Consider the following 18,290-nt stretch of genomic DNA (forward strand, 5'->3'; position numbering starts at 1 on the left):
CAGAACTGTCAGTGGGATACGGTCGAGTAATGTTGGCTGCAAAACAAACCTATTGTGTGAGATAGGGATGCCACCCGGCTGGGTCTACGTAGTTCGGCAGTGCTGGCAGAATAAACGATTTTTTGCATATGGTTTGAACACTCAATGTTCGAAACGTTATAAGTGGTTATAACTTTTTTCGTGTACGTTCCAGCAACGTGCCTTCTTCAGCAAAGTTTTTTCGGCATCCTTTGGGTTATACTTTAACGCAATGTGCCACTTAGTTTACGATGAACTGAAACCTCTAGTAGTAGAAATGCAAAAATATACGTTCTCCCATAATAATTTCCATACCAACTTCAAACGCGATGCGGAAAGCGAGGAAGCAACCAATCGGTCCCAAATTTTGCACAGTTGTTCAGGACCCAGAATGGCTTCGAAAAACCATCGATTTGAAAAAATGACCATGACGCCCCACTCTAATATATAGATGCTGCGATCTCTTCTAAAGATCCACATGCAGTTGGCTGCGGTAACAGTTAGAAAGAACATCTTCCACAGACACCGAAAGATCATTCACTATTGTGTAATGTGCAGCCCCTTTAGATCACAGACTTGACGTTGGCCAAACATGTAAAGATTTTAGATTCAATATTTTTGGTTAAAACAGAAAACATCTGCTGTATCTTATTTGATTACAACATTTTCCTAATAAAGGGACTTGATTAAGAAGCCTTAATTTGATTGTTAGTTTTCACAAATGGGAGTATTACAGATTTACGCATTACGTGGAACAAACAACTAAAATACTAAGTTGTTTAGTACTTACTTTTCTTGTCACCATTTTTATTTGGTTTGTCGCTAATCAACTTCACATTTTTGACCTCTGCAATAAAAAGAAAACAATTGGTTAGGATGATGGTTGGGGTCGTAAACCAAGTGGAACTTTAAAATATGGATTCCCTGGTCGTTATGTGCCGTTGCGCGGTGTTAGTGTGCTGATAATTTTGATAAAAATTTGCCGTATTTTACTTTTTAGCGCTAGTGTTCATTTCGATTTACCACTAGATAGTGCATCCCCGCTTTTGCTTGGTAAGATTGAGTTTATAATCCACCCATGATTTTTTTTGTAGTTAAAAATTCAGTTTTATTTCGTTATTCTATTTACAGTTATTTACAATTATAGTTCAAACGTTTTCAAAATAATTTAAGTCTAATTGGAACATTAAAGCGTCTACATCAATTCTACCGTTACACTCGTTAACAAAGCCGATGTATATTATAAGCATAAGCAAGCGGAGAATCTCCACTCGTGCAGCCCTTCCAATTCCTGGCAAAACGGGGCTCGCAAGGTCCTCGAATGACAGTCTCCTCCAACCATTCGTGTAACCGGCTAGTCTCTGCTGTAGGACCGTCCATGCCGGGCCGACACGGGTGCAGCTACAGAACTTGTGCTGGAGCTATTCAGGCATCTGTATGTCAAAGTGTTGACAGTTCTCGTCCGTCACCCGTTACATCACGTGCAGAAGCTTCCGGTGTTCGATTTTCTCATTCACCAGCAGGTAAAGTGGCCAGTCAAGCGCTGGACTGTTGCGTTCCACCTTTGGCAGTTCGGTTTGCTGGACGAAGCGCCGGTGGATCAGATCGGCGGAGGGGTTTTGTTGGATATGGTGGGGAATTTGGGATACATTTGATAGGATTGATTTTGGGTCAGGATTGTCTATAGAAATTGCGGGGTGAGGAGTGGCGTGGAATAGAAGGGATTTATAATAAGGAATGGAGTCGATCTCTTACAAGTGTCTATTGGTGGCCAGACTACGACTTTTGCATGCCAGAACATGCGAATTTCTTCTTGCGTACCAGTTGCATAATGGGAACGCGCGCAGGCATTCCTCTCCACAGGAACATCCCCATCGTTGCTGTCATTTTCGCTGTGTGGGCACCAAGCGGAGGCAGTGCAGACGAAAGGTACCACAATCTCGATGTGCCAAACGTGTTCACTAGGGTGGCTCAAATTAGTATGGGAAAAACTTTGTTCAATTTTTTTGATGGGCCGCCCTCCGGTTCTATTTGATGCCCTGATGCTCTGGACAAAATTTCAGCCAAATCGGTTAACGTTTGTGCGGTGCTAAACTCGATGGAAATTTATATGGAAAAATGTATGCAGAAACATCCAAAAACAGTAAATTGCAGCTGGACTACACAACTTACCATGAAGAACTATGATACTCATTCAGGTCTTGGAGAGTTTAATACAGAATGTTATGCAGAAAACCGCGAGAAGATTCGAGTTTGCCCGGCTAAGTTATTAGCATTTCTCTGCAGTGGGGTTTGAGCAAATTTCGTTTCTTTTACCTTTGAAAAGAAATAAATTCACCCCTACAACACTCCAGTAAAATGCTAATATCTTTGCGTAATAAACTCTAATCTTTTCTCGGTTTTCAGCATAATATTCTGTATTTTATTTTACAAGAATTGAATGAGTATCATGGTTCTTGATCGTAAATTGTGCCGTCCAACTGCAAATCACTGTTTTTGGATGTTTCTGCATACATTTTTCCATATAAACTTTCAACGAGTTTAGCACTGCCCAAACGTTGACCGATTTGGCTGAAATTTTGTCCAGAGCATCAGGGCATCAAATAGAACCGAATAAGAGGGCGGCCCATCAAAAAATTTGAAAAAGTGTTTTTTGAGCCACCCTAGACTGTTCACTCAGCATAATCACCCTCTGGTGAAGAGTTAGTGTGCGCATGGACTGCAGCCACATTTGCTGTGAAAACTTGCCCGCCAGTGCATCCCAGTTGAGTGAAGTCATCGGCCTAATCGAGTTGGCGAAGGTAACACGCAGAATTCTAACTACGTTGACTACTGTTACTACTGGGTACAAATTTCTTTACCTTCGAAAACGCCAACGTTCACTGCAACCGTTTTCGCCACCGTTCGCAGCCCAAAGCGACGAAATATTTCATTCATCGCTTCTATTTGTCACGATGACGTCACAACTACGCTAATATTGTCAGCGTAGGCATTTGCTCAAGCCTACATACCAGTGAATAGAGATAGAGCACGAACAGATGCATGGACAACGGGTCGCCTTGCCGCACCGACCGTTTGATCTCGAACGACCAAGAGAGGTGCCCATTGATAAGCAGCCGGTATGTGGACCGACTGGCTATGTTTGAGAGGAGAGAGATGAGTTCCTCGTTGAACCCGAGCGACTGCATGGTTTCGTAAAGGATCGAGTGCCACACCCAATCGAAGGCGTCCTCCGGATCGAAGCTGATGAGCTTACCGGCGCGATGGTGCTGACGGAGACTGGTGAATCGATCTTTCAAAGCGAGAGATGTTTCGCTGTGCGTTCGAGCATTTCTGTCCGTTGCTTAGGAGGCGGTGGGCCTGCGTAATGCGTTCCATCCTGTTTTTCAGGATACGGGCTGTGTTGTCGCCTCCCTTCTTCTTCACTAACACGATGACGCCCTCCACGAAGGCATGGGGAAGATTTCCGTTGAGTGCTTCATTCGTAAGCATGTTCAACTCACGGTGGATGACATCGAACATCCGGAGATATCCTGCTCGTTCCTATATAGATCCTGCTCGTTGTCACCATTGTGGCTCGCTGTTTCTTGCCGAGCGGGCGTCCTCGGCTTCGGCTACTTCTCGTCGATGTGGACGAATCGTCCGTATCGTTGCCGACGGTTCGATCTTTTGATCGCATCGCGTTTGCTGACTTTTTTAATAAGTCAAACAAGACTACTTCAGCGGCCTATGGTTGTGTGCGCAACGACGACGATGTTTTGCGAGCGTTTTGTGCTTGCAACGGAGACACCGTTCGTGTAAATGGAGCAGCAGATTGGCTAGCAGTTGGGTTTTTTAGCCAGACAGTTCGGTCTGACTCGACGGCTGTGGCAGCTCGGGGAAAGCCTCCAGCGATGGTAATGGAGGGACTAAACGTTTACCTACCGGTTTAGCGCTCGGGGGGTTTGCAACGTTCGCTTTCTTCGGTGGTTGTCGTGGCCCAGTTTGCTTCGCCACGTTCGCATAGCTCTTCTCTACTAGCAGCTTTTTGTTCTGAACACGCGATATGCCAGTATGCGTTTGCTCTTTGCAGTATTTACAAGAGATGATCGGTCCCTTGTTAGCAATGTAGGCCTGCTGTCCATCGATCGTTACCCACGAATCGATGTTTCGAAGAACTAGCAATCCGGCCGACCAAATGTCGAGCGGTATTCCACCGAACTCCTCCTTTTTTCTCAGGTCGAGTACCGTCACTGGCGAAACAATTTTTTGCTGGCGAGGATAGGGCACTAAATGTCAACAAAAGAAAATTCAGTACGTTTTGACAGTTGTGTACCCAACAGTGTTTGGGGATGAGAACATACAATTAATATTAAGAGACCCAACATGTTTGGGAACGAGAACAAAGGGAATCGCAGCGACAATTTTTCTCTATGGTTATTGAATTTATTGCGTTGACGGCTGAGAAGCTTTAAACACGTTTTCAACAAAACATTGTATGAGCTTCTTCTTTGTGGTATAAGCAAGCTTTGACTATTAACATTAAGATTTTTTTCAAGACTTGTCACTTTTGCAAGAACTAGACACTTCATGTTGAACATATTGATGAAACATGTCGTTTATTGCTAAAAATACCTTTTTGTGGCAAAAACTAGCTGTTAATTTAAATCAAATTGTGACCGTCGACGATATGGTTCATTTTCTTCAGGAAGGAGTCAAAATTCTTTACCTCCAATTTGGCTTGCACACAAAAGAAGAAAACCGAAATATATTGGACATGGCAAACCTAGCGATTGAAATATTTTCAAGCGTAACGAACCCTTGGAAACCTGTTATTGGAATCGCATGCGAGCTAAGTGGTAAAGGTTGTCGCTTGAAATTTGAACGGTATCAGGACCCGATAAAAGTAACTACCGGACAAAAGTTGTATCTGACATCTGATATGAAGTACGAGGACAAAGCAGTGGAAGGTATAATATTCGTTACAAACTTTGAAGCCCAAACAGCAATGTTGAAAATAGGCGACGTTTTGACCATCAATAACATTCAATTGAAAGTATGCAAAATTAATGGAAAATTTGTGCAATGCTGTGTGAATCCTAACGATAATATCGAGTAAGTGTAATGAGGAATCACCTGAGGTGTACTCCACTTTTTTTTTCAACAAAAACATCCATTGCTCATCTATCCTAAATCCCGAACGAACGGGGTAACATATTAATTTGACAAACTGGCAATCCTACACTTTTCGTCTCGTTGACGATATAACTCTTTTTCCATTTCCCGGAACATTAGCGTTAGCAATTCGCACAAATTCGTAGGTGGTACAAGTCTGCACTATTGTATGAGAGTAGCATCACTTTCAGTACCACAGATATTGATTTGGAACTAATCACTATCTCTTAGATGAAAGCAATCCACTCTCCAACAGTCGAGATCTGCCCTGGCCACGTCCTTGCGAATGCTGATGACGGGGAAAGGATGGTTAGTTGGAAACCGACTTAAGAAAGATGCAGAGAACTCTACGACCTCTCATATGTGCCACGGGATCTTTAGGAATTGTGGGAAGGTTATAACAGTAGGAATCGTTTTAGTAGAACGTAAAACACAAAAGGAGTTATGATAAAAATACAAAGTAGGAAAGGGACGAGCCTGGAATTGAACCTACGACCTACTGCTTCACGAGAAATTTGTGATAACGTGATGTGAATTTCAGTATGATCAATTATTTCTTTTTCTTCAATACATGCCCTGTCTATGAAACTATTGATATAGTGTCAGCAACAAATAATGTTAATGGGTTAAATACAATCTACGCGCTTGTCTTTTTCTTCTAAAGTATGCACTTGTCTGAACTATAATGCAAAAGAGTAAATCGACACGGTTGTTTCATAAGAGCCAATGTCGCAAACGTAAACAATGCCTTTTCCTGCAAATTCCTCAACAACTACACGCAAAAAAATGTTGCGGTCGAAACTACCATTCCGAGGGTTAATTTAAGAATACGCACCGACGATTTTCAGCAGACAACAAACCCGTTTGATTTTACCATGCGCGCAGTAAAAATCAACTGTGGTCCTGGTGGAATGTTGTTGCATGAACTGAATCAGTGGTGAATTTGTCCGAATGCGTGGTTAATTCAACTAAAAACTTGTGGTTGTTTTAAAAACATGGCGTAGTCTACAAAATAGTAACCGTTACCATAGAATTTTTTTCTGTGTAGGACCGCTCCCAGCTAACAACCACTTGGAACTGGTGGCGCTCCGCGCCTTCTATCGAACGGAAGTAGAAAATACCGCTAGAAGTCTCTAATCTTCCTGAAATCAGCAGAAGAAGTCAATGTTTACGTTTCTTTGCGACTTTGGGAAGCCGGGGAGCCGAAAAACTCGCTGCTTGGTTGAGGTTAAGGACAACAACAAAAAATAATAGGAAGGGAAGGGAAGATCTATAACGTTGTTCTTGGGCAGCGTTGCTGTGCTGTTCTCATTGCTAACAGAGGACGAACTGTAAAGATACAAACAAAGCGTTTTTGCCGAGCGGAGTGGGTGTAGGCGAGGTGAACATGACCCAACGAAAGCCAGGGGAGTTAAACCGACACATTTATACGTTTCAAAAAGTTATATACCAGCGCCATGTAGTCAAGGTCAAGCTTAGGGATACACATACATCGGAGAGATAGCATAGCATATGTGATTGTACAAATCGTGGGTGGCTATACAATGCTCAATTGAGCAATCTACTGTATATTGTCGCAAATTGGTACTTGGGATTAGTACCTTTTCTTATACAGTAGCAGTTGTATACCTGGCCACGTCCTTACAATCACGGAAGGAAGGGAAGAAATGTTAGTTCAACATCTACTAGTGAAGATACAGGGAACCCATACTACCTTCACAGATGTCTCGGGAAGGAAAATTTGTGTTAGTGGGTAAGGTGAATAATAGGGAGCTATTCGACAATATAGAGCGTTTGTCAATAACAGTAGGGGAGGAGGTTCGGTTGTGGGCACCCTTTTGTGTTTGGTCCATAACTTTGGCCCTGGTTGATCTTATGTCGACATTTGCATAGCAATCGAAAGCTTAACTTATAACCTTACTACTAGCAAAAAAATTAATATGATTTCATCGATTTAGAAAAAAATATTGACAATTTAGAAAATTTGACATTTTTGGACATTTTCATTTCGTGGTTCGGTTGTGGGCACCCTTGAAAACTTAGCTAAATATAAAGAAGCATGAATAAAAACCACCCAGATTTAAAGACAAGGAATAGTTCATTCATTCTAAAAGCCAGGAGACGCTAAAAAAATTCAAATCAATTCACCTAGCAATGATGATGCCTCCCTCGGTGCATTAAGGAGGATGTTGAAAAAAATCACATAAGAAAGGTCTAAATAGCACTTTAGGTAAATGGGTTTTAATTTTTCATTGATTTACGTTTTATTGGTATGCATCACAGTTAAAAAAATCCTGATTAATCACCCTAGCGGCAATAGTGCCTTTCTCGTTCATTTCAAAAAATAATATTTTGGTCATAAATTTTGATCCCATAGTCCGATCTGACCAATTTTCAATAGGAAACAATGGGAAAGCATTCCCCGTCGAATGCAACTTGCAAGCAAATCGGTCAACGCTTTGTTCCAAAAAGTGTGTGTATAATGACTAGACATGCCCAAAGAACAAAAATATTAAATAAACTCATTATTTCGAACAATTATGTCAAACTAATTATAAAAACTGCCTTAAACACGCAGAGAAAATCTACCTTTTTGAACTAAAAAATAAAATTATTGAAATATGTTTTAAACTCAAATATTTTATTTTAAAAATTAAAACTAAGATATATTTAATTCGAACATTTTCCTTGTTGTTTCTACAGCAATCCAGTATAAATTAATATAGTATATTATAAACTAGTTTGTAAAGTAAATATTTGAAAAAAATACAGATATAATTATTGTGGTTATATTTTCCACACGAAGCCTAACCAAAAATAGAATATTGATAATCACAAGAAATTTTATATAACATTTAAAATAAATTTTTGATTACAACATTTTTTTGAATTTAAGAAAAATATTGTTGAAAGCAAAACTTTTCTTTTGATTTAAAATATTTTTGTGCAACCAAAAAATATATTGTAAATTCAACAATTTTTATTTTGAGTGCTGTTTTGGAACATTGTAGAAACAGCAATATTTTTCGTCTAATCAAATATGACTTTTTGTTGAATTTAACAGATAAAATTATTAGCCGGGGAACAATAATTATTTTTGTTGTTTTCATACATAATATCATTGAGTTTAAAAAACATTTCTCTGCGTGAAACGTTATTAAAAATAAGTTAAGGGACAAGTAAAACGATATTGAATGATTTATCAATAAAATGAGGGTGCCCATAACCGAACCAATAAAGATGCCCACAACCGAATTTCGCAGCCTTTTTGGAACGAGAAGGAAAAAAAAATCGCGCCAAATTTTGATGGCAATCGACATTGGGCCTCAAAATAGATTAAATTTACTGTGTAAATACGCATTAGAACTCACTTTTTGAATTAAATCCTTTAATTTATGACACTTTGAAAAAGGCCAAAAAAAACTTTCGTGTTGTTTTTCTTGTACGAAAAATTTATTTGTTTCTAGTTCAAAGCTGGGTGGTGCGGATAGAATCAATTTGGTTGTCAAAGTGAAGCCAAAATTTTCTATTGTGCCGGAGCCAAACATTGAAGATTGTGGTTATGTTCGTTTTAGATCTTATATTGAGAAGTATTGTTATTTTTTGGGGAAAAATTAAAATAAACTTAGTTTGAGTTTTGCATTCTTTGTAACAAATATATTCACATTATATTTCGAGTGGATAATTAGTAAATGCAACTTAAAACGCAGTCGTTACGAGATTTCACGAGATTCAGCAGCTGATTGGGGCAGGAATGTATGTTAACCATCGTAAAGTCATGTAGAGTCTCGCGCATTTGTGCGCCATCGTGCAGCATGGAAAGAGAAATTCGAAAAGCGGGAAATGTTTGACAGCCGGAGAACTGCAATATAATTCTGATTATGGGATTGATTTCAAAATATCCCGCTACTCGCTTGAGAGCAGAAAAGCGGCTCTATCCGCAGCACCCAGGTTCAAAGTAGAGATGCCCATCCGGTTTGATATTGAGCACAAAACATCATGCTATTATAGCAAACAAATGACGGTTGTCAGAATGACAGCATCTCTTATCTGTCAAAAGATACATAGGGGTGCCCATAACCGAACGGTGCCCACAACCGAACCTCCTCCCCTATATGCTGAAAAAATATTAAAATATATTCATCAATTTACTTACGAACCGTCCAAAGGAGGACAAAGTTACCTGGATTTTACAAATGTTTCGCATTATATACAAAACACGTCCAACCGCACACTTATTCACCGAACATTAAAATCAGAACCAAAACTCGGATTTTACGAATGTTCTAAATCCTACCTGCTACCGAACTATCTGCTTACTGAGCAGAAACACGACAAAACAGGCACTGACGACCGCGCAATGCAGAACACAATATTTCGGCAAATCGCGCGATCGTTCTGCTGTCCGAAACAAGAGCCAACACGCACTGAACTAATTAACTTTATTACCGGCCGCGCAATGCAAAACACAAAATTTCGGCAAATCTCGCGATCGTTCTACCGTCCGAAACAAGAGCCAACACGCACTGAACTAATTAACTTTATTACCGGCCGCGCAATGCAAAACACAAAATTTCGGCAAATCGCGCGATCGTTCTACCGTCCGAAACAAGAGCCAACACGCACTGAACTAATTAACTTTATTACCGGCCGCGCAATGCAAAACACAAAATTTCGGCAAATCGCGCGATCGTTCTGCCGTCCGAAACAAGAGCCAACACGCACTCGGATACACATTCATCGGAGAGATACACATAAATCCCTCCGATGGATACACATAAATCGCAAATCCGTATTCGGGACAGTTCCAGACTACGCGGTTGATGTCTTGATAGTCTACACCGCAGCTGCATTGATTACTGTCTAGGAGCCCTATTCGATAGGAATGCGCGTTTAATGAGTAATGGTTGGACATCAGACGACACACCACTTTAATGATGTCTAGACTAAGATCTAACCCCTTGAACCAGGGTTTCTTCGATACATGCGGGAGAATACAATGTAATCATCTCCCCAAATCTCCTTCATCCCATTTTTTCTGACAATCAAACAAGACCTGTTGACGAACATTTGAAAAATATTCATTAAAGGCGATTCGACACTCGTATATATCGCCTTCCATAGCGCCCACCTTGGCAAGTGAATCCACTTTCTCATTACCCGGAATTGAGCAATGTGAAGGGACCCATGCAAAGGTGATGGTGTACAAGCGATTCGATAGAGCACTCAATGTGGTTCGTATTTCGTTCAGGAAATACGGTGAGTGCTGCACCGGCCTCATTGAAAGAATTGCGTCAAGGGAGCTGAGACTATCCTTGAAAATGAAGTATTTATCAGAGGGAAGAGAGGCTATTCGCTCTAATGCGTAGTGTATAGCCGCTAGTTCCGCGACACATACTGAACAAGGATTCTGAAGTTTCCAAGCGGCGCTATGAAATTCATTGAAAACACCAAAACCAGTGGATTCATTTAATTTTGACCCGTCGGTGAATTACCTTTTGTCACAACTGACCTCACTGTACTTGCTCGCAAAAATTGATGGTATGCACTCCGATCGATGCGGATCTGGTATCCCACGGATCTCTTGTCTCATGGTCAGATCAAAAACTACAGTAGAACTGGAGGAATCTAAGAAGCAACTACGATTGGGAACAATCGAGGAAGGGCCAATCTCCAGGCTCATGTACCAGTGGTACAGTGTCATAAACTTTTATTGAAAGTTTCGTTCGATTAGCTTCTCAAAATTCTCAATTACCAATAGATTTAAAACCTCGCACCGAATGAGGAACCTAATCGACAATTCCGCAAGGCGATCTGTTAAAGGAAGTACACCCGCAAGTACCTCCAAACTCATTGTATGAGTCGAGTTCATACAGCCCAACGCGATACGAAGACAACGATATTGAATACGTTGTAGCTTCAAAATGTGAGTTTTCCGGCGGATTGGAAACAAAAACTACCGTATTCGCGAACCGACAGAATCGTTGTGCGATAAAGCATTATCAGAACTTCCGAGTGGGCTTGACATTTCGTCATAAATTCACATAACGATAGACTAGTTCAAGACTATGCGAAGCAGCTGGAAGTGACATTTAGCATAGCATAGTTACGGTGTACTTCGTATATTGGACACTAGTGATACTCATGTTATTCTTTTGAAATCCTTATTCAGATTGCTATCAGAAATCAAGGTGGGTGTGGTCCTTGACCTCAATCTAGGATAAAAATCACAAAAGCATGAGGATTACTACTCCTGGCCACGACCATCTTCACCGTAACTTGGGAGGGGAAGGAAGTGTTGATGTAGTACTTACTTCATGAGAGGCCCCCGACTCAGCGACACCCTCATAAGTACTACGGAGTTGGGTATTGGGGAAGGTATTCGTTGGGTCAGGATTTGCCTGTAGCTGACAATGTGGCCGTGGTAGATCTTACACCGTAACGCACCTCGCAAACGTGTCTACCCAGCGTTGCGGGGGTATGCGAACTAGCTGGAAGCGACATTTCCAACAGAAAAGCAGCTAGGAGCAACTTCTCTTGATGATGGTTGGAGAGATGTTCGATCCGCCATTGGTATTAGGTACGGTGCCCCCGAATCAGAGGAACGACTGGTATGACGGCGAATGTGGAGGAGAAGAATGCAGCATGGGCGAGTTTGCCGCATGAGGGCGAATTCGTTTTTTTCCGGTGGCACAGTAAGGTTGAGACCGCGAAGCTGTACCGCGTTAATAACACACGAATTTTCTATGAGAAGTTGAACCGTTCACGTATAAGGGTCACGTGCCACAGCCTGACATGTGTATTTATTGTGTACGAACAAGCTAATTTATTTTGCAATTCGTGGTTCATTCGCCTCCTCCACGTGCCGTCCGCCATCTACACCCCACCATAGATGGTACGCAACACTTTCCTTTCAAAAACTCCCAGTGCGCGTTGGTCCTCCACGAGCATCGTCCAGGTCTCGTGCCCGTAGAGAACTACCTGTCTTATAAGCGTTTTGTAGATAGTCAATTTGGTACGGCGGCGAACTCTATTCGATCGGAGCGTCTACTCCAAAGTACGTACGATTTCCAGCCACCATGCGCCTTCGAATTTCTCTGCTGGTATCGTTATCGGCGGCCACCAGTGAGCCCAAGTACACGAATTCTTCAACCACCTCGATTTCGTAACCACCGATAGAAACTCGTGGTGGGTGGCTTACATTGACCTCTCTTGAGCCTCTTCCTATTATGTACTTCGTCTTCGACGTATTGATGACTAGTCCAATCCGTTTAGCTTCGGTTTTAAGTCTGATAGAGGCTTCCTCCATTCTCTCAAAGTTACGTGCCATGATATCAATGTCGTCGGCGAAACCAAATAACTGGACGGACTTCGTGAAAATCGTACCACTCGTGTCAATCCCTGCCCTTCGTATTGCTCCCTCCAAAGCGATGTTGATTAGCAGACACGAAAGACCATCACCTTGCCGTAACCATCTACGCGTTTCGAAGGGACTTGAGAATGCCCCTGAAACTCGAACTACGCACATCACCCGATCCATCGTCGCTTTGATCAACCCGTATCAGTATATCCGGAAATCCGTGCATTAGCTGCCATAGCTGGTCCCGATCGATTGTATCATATGCGGCTTTGAAGTCGATAAATAGATGATGTGTGGGCACGTTGTATTCGCGGCATTTCTGCAATACCTGAAGTATGGCGAACACCTGGTCTGTGGTAGAGCGTTCACCCATAAATCCCGCCTGGTACTGCCCCACGAACTCTCTTGCAATTGGTGTTAGTCAGCGGCATAACATTTGGGAGAGTACCTTGTAGGTGGCGTACAGCAATGTGATTGCGCGGTAGTTGTTACAATCCAGCTTATCGCCCTTTTTGTAGATGGAACACACGACACCTTCCATCCACTCCTGCGGCAGAACCTTATCCTCCCAAACCTTGGTAATCACCCAGTGCAGCGCTCTAGCCAGTGCCTCACCACCGTCTTTAAACAGCTCTCCTAGTAGTTGGTCAACTCCAGGGGCTTTGTTGTTTTTCAGCCGGCCGATCTTCTCCTGGATTTCCTGGAGATTCGGAGCCGGAAGTCGCATGTCCTGCGCGCGTGCTCCTAGGTTCATTCCCAAGCAACCAAAAGTTCGGATAAGAGGGGATGTTTTGGCTTAATCAGCTCGCATTTTAAGTAATTTTTTGTATGGTGGGAGCACAAAAGTGAACTTTGAAGTTCCGTTGAGGTGCTTGGAACTCAATGTGAACCAAAAGTGAACCAATTGGTTCGGTTAGGAACAAAATCAAGTAAAATCTGAACTTTTGGTTGCTTGGGTTACCATACCGCCACCGTTGTCTGCCATATCGTCATTCAGGTGCTCTTCGTAGTGCTGATGATGATGATGATGATGATGATGATGATGGTCCCGCCACATACCCCTACAAAGGTTTGAGCTAGACGATTTATCTTTAAGATAATTAATTGAATTTGATTTAACTCCACGCATCATCGTAGCGTGGTTCAGCCCAGCAGAGAAGCGTGCGTGCAGTTGTCGTTCAATTGTGTGATCGTTTTGTTCTATTGCTTCGCGCCAACTGCTCGCGTTATATACGTAGCGTTTGGCGCGCTGCAAATCTAATTAGATTTAAATTTGAATGTTTGTGCGCACGTCCCCAATAATTTGTATTTTGTTTCCGTACTAAGAGTCGCCTATAAAAGGCGACTCTGAATTGAATGTCTGGTACAGTGTCTCGAAAGTAACCTCCGAGCTGGCACGCTGCCTCTCGGAGGCAATAAATTAGAAGTCCAGTTCAGAAGCAGTAGTTTTTCATTCGTCGCCCGGAGAATCACCCAAATCAAAAACAACACAACGTAGGGTCGTCCCACCCTGGACGAAACATTGGTGGCGGCAGATTTCAGTAGTGCATGCAAGAACAACCAGTACAATAAAGCGATCTAGTTAGAAGTCAATTTGTAGTGTGCGTTTATGAGTTGGTGAATAAAGTTTTCTGTGAGACATCTGTTGGTGAAGAATTCAAATTTTATTGGCTACCGTCATTTTATCGATTACCGTCCAAACACAACGTAGGATTCCTTGGTAAGCGCCTACATAAAATTGGCTGCCGCCACCTTTGGATCACCTCACGCTCGTTTGTAAGAAGGTTCCCGTTTATGTCCTTACACATATCGGGCTGTGGCACGTGGCCCTTACGTGAACGGTTCAACTTCTCATAGAACTTTCTTGCGTTATTAGCGCGGTACAGTTCCTCCATCTCTTCACGGTCTCGATCTTCATGCTGGCGCTTTTTCCTCCGGAAAATCGAGTTTTGTCTGTTCCGCGCCCGTTTGTATCGTGCCTAGTTCGCCCTCGTGCGGTGTTGCAGCAATCTCGCCCATGCTGCATTCTTCTCCTCAACTAACTGCTCACATTCGCCGTCATACCAGTCGTTTCTCTGATCCGGAGCCACCGTGCCTAGTGCAGCGGTTGCGGTGCTTCCAATGGCGGATCGAATATCTCTCCAGCCATCTTCAAGAGATGCTGCGCCTAGCTGCTCTTCCGTTGGGAGTGCCACCTCCAGCTGCTGCGCGTAGTCTTGGGCTAGCCTACCGTCTTGTAGCCGCCCAATGTTTAGCCGCGGCGGACGACTCCGACGCGTGTTGATCACCGTCGAGAGTTTTGAGCGAACAAGCTAAATGTACCCTTAATGATCAAATTTATTTATTCCAAATTATGATATAAAACGAATGATCTATTATTATTGGATTCAGCAATATGCAAATGGGTCGATAAATCACAAAATAAATAACAATCATTTAGAAAATAAACAATATTCGTACCAGTTCTGCGAAGTCCTTGTAAGGAAATGAGCCGGAACCTTCTTACGAAGTAGCGTGAGGTGATCCAGAGCTGGCGGCAGCACTACGAAAAGCACTAGAATGGTGATGTGGCAACGATGGCGATATGGTGACGAACCTGGGAGCACGCGCGCAGGACAAACGTTTTCCCTGCTCCAGATCTCCAGGAAATCTAGGAGGATATTGGCCGGCTGAAAACAACAAAGCCGCTCGGTTTGACAAACTACCAGCAGAGCTGTTTAAATACGGTAGTGAAGCATTGGCTAGAGCGCAGTACAGAATTATCACCAAGTTTTGGGAGGAAAAGGTTCTGCCGCAGGAGTGGATGGAAGGTATTGTATGTCCCATCTACATAAATGGCGATAAGCTGTATTGTAGCACCTACCGCGGAATCACATTGCTACGGCGTTCTTGCAGGTACTCTTTTCAAATTTTATGCCGTCACCTAACACGAATTCCAAGAGAGAGTTTGTGAGGCAGCTCTACCGCGAACCAGGTATTCGTCGTACGCCTAATATTGTAGAAATCCCGCGAATACAACGTGTCCACACATCATCTATTATTCGACTTCAAAGCCGAATATGATACAATCGATAATATAGTAGCTATGGCAGCTACTTAAGGTCACTCCTGACGGAATCCAAGTTTTAAAGTGCTCGCGTTTTTTGGGGGCACACCACTTCCGTATCGAGTGGTGTGCCCCCGAAAACGCGAGCACTTTGAAACTTGGATTTCGTCAGGAGTGACCTTAATGCACGAATACGGATTACCAGATAACCTGGAACGGTTGGTCAAGGAGACGATGGATCGGGTGATGTGCGTAGTTCAAGTTTCAGGGGCACTCTTGAGTCGTTTTGAAACGTGCAAAGAGTTACGGCAAGGTGATGGTATTCCGTGTCTGCTGTTCAACATCGCTTTGGAAAGGGTAATACGAAGAACAGGAATTGACACGAGTGGTACAATTTTCACGACATCCGTTCAACTTATTGGTTTTGCCGACGACATTGATATTATGGCACGTAACTTTGAGAGATGTAGGAAGCCTACATCAGACTAAAGAGGGAAGCGGAGTGGACTAATCATCAACACATTGAAGACGAAGTACATGTTAGGAAGAGGCTCAAGAGAAGACAACGTGAGCCACTCATTACAAATTCGTATCGGTGGTGACGAAATCGAGGTGGTCGAAGAATTCGTGTTCTTGAGCTCAAGAACGATACCAGCAGAGAAATTCGGAGACGCATCGTGGCTGGAAATCGTACTTACTATGGATTCTGCAAGGCGCTCCGATCAAATAGAATTTGCCGCCGTACCAAACTGACTATCTACAAAACGCTCGTTAGGCCGAACACGAAAGGACAAATAATATTCACCGAATCAAACAACGTTTGTTCCAATTATTGCCTTTTTTATCTTCTTCTTCTTATTGGCATTACATCCCCACACTGGGACAGAGCCGCCTCGCAGCTTAGTGTTCATTAAGCACTTCCACAGTTATGAACTGCGAGGTTTCTAATCCAAGTTACCATTTTTGCATTCGTATATCATGAGGCTAACGCGATGATACTTTTATGCCCAGGAAAGTCGAGACAATTTCCAATCCGAAAATTGCCTAGACCGGCACCGGGAATCGAACCCAGCCACGCTCAGCATGGTCTTGCTTTGTAGCCGCGCGTCTTACCGCACGGCTAAGGAGGGCCTTTTTATCATTGTCACCAAATTTTATACTACGCTCATAGATCATATAGCACCCATTCGACTTTCGCAACTTTCGGTTTTGGCAGCAATCGATTTTGGCAAGAAAACCATTCGATTTTGGCAATACAATTTTTTATTTTATTTTTGAGAGCGCGTAAATCTTAAAATGTCCGTAAAAAACTGGTTAGACCTCTAAACAAACGTAAAAAGCTAGATTGTATGGCTTTCTCAGTTTATTAGTCGGCCGATTAGTTTTGTTTGCCCGGCATTTCGGCTTGTATATGTGGCCTTTTTTAATGGTGAAACTGTCTATCTTGAAAAAGGCCAAATAAGGCCGAAACGTCACGCAAAACAAAACTAATCGTTTTGACTCAATCAAACTGAGAAAACCATACAATATAGCATCAAACATTCCAGTCATAACTCTTTTGCGTAAAAAAATCCTAAAACCGGCGAAAAAATCATAAAAATCGTGATATCCTCATGACATACGAATGCAAAAATGGTTACTTGGCTTAGAAACCTCGCAGTTAATAAATGTGGAAGTGCTTAATGAATTAAATAATGGGGGATGTAAAGCCAATAAGAAGAAGAAGCTCTCAGATTTACATTGGCCCAGGGATCCCCTTATGCATGGCTCACTTTATAGTTTATATCTATCTTGAACGAAATATTACATGGACAAACCCCGGTGTTGAACTTAATCTAGCATTAAAAAAACACCTAAATAAAGAATTAAAAATAAAAATAAAACATGGACACACATTATCGAGCAGACAATAACTATCTTTCTTGGAAGAGAAAACTCTAAAAAAATCATCACGACGATTGTTATGTTACGTTAGTAATGCTCACCTGAAATTCACGTAACTTTTACTAAAAATCTTCCTGAATATGACTGTATATCCGCGTAAACAATTTAAGTGAGATTGTGTTAGTGTGATTGCAGCTTCGGCATTTGCGGAAGACCTGCATTGTAAACAAGAATGAAAGATACATAACCTAAACATAATAAGGCTTCGCGGAGGTATGTGATATTTCAGGTGCATAGGTAGATATTTTCCGTGCCTGCATTTTTGATACTTGAAACAAAATCAACGGAGTTTGGATAAAATTTATTACCTAGATTCGTTGAAAAATGATGTGAAAGAAAAGGAAGCAGTATGGAACTCTAGAGCTACAGTTTTCCGGTCACGTCAGTATAAAATTTATAGTCTTGGTTTCACTACTTTTTGGTTTATTAACAGCGACAATATTGACAATTTTCGAGCAAGAAACTTATTTCAAATTCTCAGCGATTCTCATTGACATCATTTCTCAAGAAATCTGTTTAATTTTATTCAAACATCCGCCGATAACTTTGTTTTTTTTTCAACTGTGTTTCTGTGATAACTCCGAAGCGCAATGACCAAATGACGGCATTCCCTATACCAATGCATCAACAATACGTAAAAAAATCTTTTATGGGCAGTCCCTGTTCATTTTTGCATTCAATACAAAAACACTATTTTATATTACATTTCAAAATATGTAGTGGTTACCTGCTGTATTGTATTGTATTGTTATTTATTGTCAACAGGTG

The 18,290-nt window shown here is 42.0% G+C and overlaps 2 protein-coding genes across 5 annotated transcripts in view; one reads left to right on the forward strand and one right to left on the reverse strand.

Annotated features, from left to right (window-relative positions):
- The window catches only part of LOC134219595 (DNA ligase 1), a 153,556-nt gene that overhangs the window by 101,508 nt on the left and 33,758 nt on the right, over nucleotides 1–18,290 (reverse strand). For 3 of the 4 annotated variants that reach the window (XM_062698383.1, XM_062698381.1, XM_062698382.1), the window contains exon 3: nucleotides 809–865. The exons of the other annotated variant lie outside the window; for it this stretch is intronic. In XM_062698383.1, coding sequence (XP_062554367.1) covers nucleotides 809–865 — 57 coding nt within the window. The remainder of the gene's footprint in view (nucleotides 1–808; nucleotides 866–18,290) is intronic. 4 annotated transcript variants of the gene reach the window in all.
- Nucleotides 4,155–18,290, forward strand: part of LOC134219596 (uncharacterized) — a 34,651-nt gene continuing 20,515 nt past the window's right edge. The window contains exon 1 of the mRNA XM_062698385.1: nucleotides 4,155–5,112. Coding sequence (XP_062554369.1) covers nucleotides 4,610–5,112 — 503 coding nt within the window. The 5' untranslated portion in view covers nucleotides 4,155–4,609. The remainder of the gene's footprint in view (nucleotides 5,113–18,290) is intronic.

The sequence above is a fragment of the Armigeres subalbatus genome, chromosome 3, assembly GCF_024139115.2.
Source record: "Armigeres subalbatus isolate Guangzhou_Male chromosome 3, GZ_Asu_2, whole genome shotgun sequence".
Taxonomy (NCBI): Eukaryota; Metazoa; Arthropoda; class Insecta; order Diptera; family Culicidae; genus Armigeres; species Armigeres subalbatus.